Below are 3,990 nucleotides of genomic sequence, written 5' to 3'. Positions count from 1 at the left end.
TCGTATATCAGCGAAAACTTAAAAAAAACACATTAACAAACGTGGTGAAGATATTCTGAGTAACAACGGTCTCTACCGGCGTCCTGCAGTGTCGTAGCTCACTTAAAATGCTGCGACAAACGTCGTTGTATAAAAAGGTCCTTCCTTCCCAGAACAGAAGAGCCGCCCCGGCCGCTTGAATTGGTCCCCGCCGGCCGCTGATTGGTCCCGCGCCCCGGCCCTGAATTGGTCCCCCGACCCGGCCGATATTGGTCCGCAGCTCTGACGCTTGCGCTGATTGGTCCGCAGCTCGACAGGTGATTACCGCCACCTGCTGGACCCGACGGGGAGCAGCAGACTGATTTACAGACAGGTGTTCACATACAAGGAATTTGTCTCTTAAAATATTTATTATTGTTTTATGAATGTAAAATGTAGCCAAAATAATGAGCAAAATAACTATTTACATTTTTATATTTGTGCTTGAGCGGACCAGTTTATTAAGCAGACTATATTTAAACAACAATTTAACAATTACTTCCCCAAAACACAAAAACCTGACAACTTATTCATTAACATACATACAGTTAGCACTATTGTTTGTTTAAACACTCACAGTGATCATAGTTCATCATCATAATGTGTTAAAATGGTCATCAAATGTAATTCTTTCACCAATCTGAGTTAACAGAGCTTTAATAAAGGGTGTTTAAACTCACCCAGTTTTTTTCCAACCTGTTTACATTTTTATATTTGTGCTTGAGCAGACCAGTTTATTAAGCAGAGGCAAGACTATATTTAAAAAAAGGTTTGGAAACTTGCCTGTAATGTTCATTATAAGACAGAGCTTTGGACTTGAGTCACCAATTAGATTATTTGAGACTTGACAGAATTTAAAAGGATCACAAGGTCATGACTTTCTGTGTAACAAGGATTCTAGTATATATTAAAGCACTGATAACACTTTATTCCATTACAGTCCAACACCATCCACCAGAATCTGTAGACTTTTAGAACGGTCTCATTCTAAGGTATTAAAAACATAACAATTCCTATATTGAGGTGATTATTTTGAATATTACATTAAATTTCTGCCATTAGATCCTCCTAAATGTTACACACTGGACCCTTAACGGATTGATTACACTACTATTCCAGTCGAGTACACATGTGGTGTTTACTTCATTATTTTATTACTGTTTTATTCCCTCATATCTATATTTTACCAAGTTATTCCATCATCTGATATACAGTAAATCCAGCAATGGAAAATGAAAGACGCTCAAAAGAAATACTTTTTTTTGGTCATTTATTCCGCATACAGGTGTTTTGGAAACAAAAACAGCGGCGAGACCACCAGTCTCACCTCAACATGTTTTCTTAATGTTCATCATTATAAACAGACACAAAAAAAAAGGATAAGATGACAACGGTGACAAAACACAACAAAACATAAGTCCAATAAACAAAACAAAACACAAGTAGAAAGTTTAACTGACAACAACAAACAACCCAGGAGACGATGTGACATCGTCACATCGGGGGAAATGTTGAAATAATTAAAAAATAATTTTTGAAGGTATCAAAGAGGACAAAAAAAGACTAAATAAAGAGAAGCAAATGGGCTGCATCAGAGATTTTAGAGTGATGGGAAAACATATAAGGACTCAGAGATAAAGGAGACATTCATTGATTAGTGAACAATCAAAACAGATGTCTTTCCTCCTTTGCCCTTTTTTTTTCTTAAATCAGGTTCGAAAACAGGAATATAGAACAGATAAATCATGAGGAGAGCAAAATTAACATTCACAAAGGAAAATGCAGAACACCTGATATATGTACACACACACATATATATATATATATATATATGTGTGTGTGTTAAGCACACACGACTCCTCAGAGTTACACTCTTATGTCCAAGGATTACAAGTTGTTCAAGATTAACTTTTTATTTTAAATTTGTAAAATCACCCTTCAGTTACATTGGAACAGCTTCTTGCCAAAGCTCTCCCTGTGTATAGCCATTTGTTTGTTTTAATACGTGAACTATAATAGAGTTGGGTTTAACTTTAAATCTGACCTTTTATGTTCTATTAGTGGGTTACAGTATGTTGCCAAAGGAGGGAGCTGGGAAGTGAATACTCAATAAATGTTCTACACCAGTTTTAAACTCGGGACTGCTTTGTTTGTCGTGGAAGAAGACAAGAACAACTGGGACTAATGGAGAGAGGAGGCTGTTCATGGGTGGCGGCGGATGCTGAAACAGGAACACTTGAATGAGGGGAAAATGTTTTTTCTAAAAGAGGAAAGGTCGGTGGGAGGAACAGTGAAGCGACTCATGGTGTGCAGTCTGTGCGGGCCTGCAACCATTCTGCAGTGATGCATTATTTCATGCAACTCATACTGGTCAGTCATTCCCCTTTAAGCCTACAATCTTATTTAAAAAAACAAAAACAAACAAAAAAGGAAGTCAAGTGAGGTAATTGAACATAAAGAATCACATAATCAGAGCAGGAAAAGATCGCTAACATGCAGGTGTGAAATAAACAGCACCGGGTGGCAAAAGCATCGATTGATTAGTTTTCTTTTATTTCAGTTGGAATTTTATTCATATAATTCAAGATATTTTATCACACTCATTAAAAAAAAGAAGAAGAAACCCCCCCCCCATGGATGTTAGTACTTTAATAAAAAAAGGGGGCGTTCATAGTCAAGTGGTCAAAGTTAAAGATGCAAGACCCGGACAGGCTGCAGTGCTCTGTCATGTGGTTGGTGGGAGGTGGGAGGTGGGATGGATGGGGGTTAGGTGGGAAATCAGCTGCTCTACCTCTAAAAACCAGCGCTCACTGCACCCGAGTCCGACTCTGTGGGACTGCAACACTGGAGTGGAGCTGCAGCCAGGCCCAATCTCACCTGGCTCACGTGTTCGCGGGAGCTAGCCTGGCTATAAAGTTGTAAAATTACACAGCGTTTTATTAAACCGCAGCCAAAGCAGCGTCCATTAGTTCACTGTGCAGTTATAAAAAGGAAGATTATAAACAACCGATATTTCCTGAATGAGAAGTCTGTCACACCTTTTACTCTCAAAACTGCCTGGATGTGGGCGAGCCTCCAGATTTCAACGTGTGAAAGTTCGATCAGATTTAACTCTGAACTGAAAGGAGGCAGGTCAGTTCGTGACAAGAAGCAAAATGTGTCTCGGCCTGTTCCACATGGTAATGAATGGGAAGTGAAATCAGGTCTGACTGCACTTTGATGACAATAACCAGGTAGATGTTAACCTGTTTATCTCTCACAAACTGACACGGTAATGTAAGAGAGAAAGGCGTGGGCAGTAACAGCAATGGAGGATGTGACAGCTGGGGAAAAAATTAACACGATTAAGCAAAATGAGGTAAAAGTGGAGAAGGACTGAGGTTGTGCGGAGGCGACAGACAGAGGATGTTTAAATAAAACCAAAGGGAATGTATTGTGTGAGTCAGTGTTTCTCCCTCCGAAAAGGCTAAGACTTGTGAGTGTGAGCACTTGGTTATGTTATTATCCAATTAGTGTGTTCGACAAGTTTTCAGTGCGAGTGTTGGTGAGTTGGGCAGCATGTAGAAGCGTATGTTTAGTTTAGCGGCGTGGATCGAATCATTATTTTTTAAATGTGCGTATTTTTTTTTATGCGCGCGTTTGTTATCTTGTCGATGTGTGTGGAAGAGAGGGTGCTCATGGCTGTTTCCTGTGGGAGAATGGCAGATCTGGGGTGAGAGGTCAGTGTCTCAGAGGGGGGAGGAGGAGGGGGAGGTCACAGTGGGAATGAGGTGAGGTCAGATTCGGGGCAAATACTTCTCGATAAATTCCTTTACAGCTGCCATCTCCTGCAAGAGAGCCAAACAGATAATTGGTGAAAATGAATTACATCTGTTCCTTAAATCATCAACAAATGCATCAAAAATGTTCAGCAACTCGTTTTGTTTTGGTATATTTGGACTCCCCACCAACACACACACACACACACCCTAT

General features: G+C 39.9%; 1 protein-coding gene and 1 long non-coding RNA gene across 2 annotated transcripts in view; both read right to left on the bottom strand.

Moving 5' to 3' along the window:
* The window catches only part of lypla2 (lysophospholipase 2), a 4,732-nt gene extending 4,128 nt beyond the window's left edge, over positions 1-604 (bottom strand). The window contains exon 1 of the mRNA XM_035681907.1: positions 596-604. Coding sequence (XP_035537800.1) covers positions 596-604 — 9 coding nt within the window. The remainder of the gene's footprint in view (positions 1-595) is intronic.
* A 667-nt stretch (positions 605-1,271) lies between these two features.
* LOC118342928 overlaps positions 1,272-3,990 on the bottom strand; it is a 2,917-nt gene continuing 198 nt past the window's right edge. The window contains exon 2 of the long non-coding RNA XR_004797515.1: positions 1,272-3,845. This is a non-coding gene — a long non-coding RNA (uncharacterized LOC118342928). The remainder of the gene's footprint in view (positions 3,846-3,990) is intronic.

This window comes from Morone saxatilis, unplaced genomic scaffold (genome assembly GCF_004916995.1).
Source record: "Morone saxatilis isolate NCDOM2014 unplaced genomic scaffold, NCSU_SB_2.0 Contig9, whole genome shotgun sequence".
In the NCBI taxonomy this organism is placed as follows: domain Eukaryota; kingdom Metazoa; phylum Chordata; class Actinopteri; family Moronidae; genus Morone; species Morone saxatilis.
This window is presented reverse-complemented; position numbering and strand designations above follow the sequence as displayed.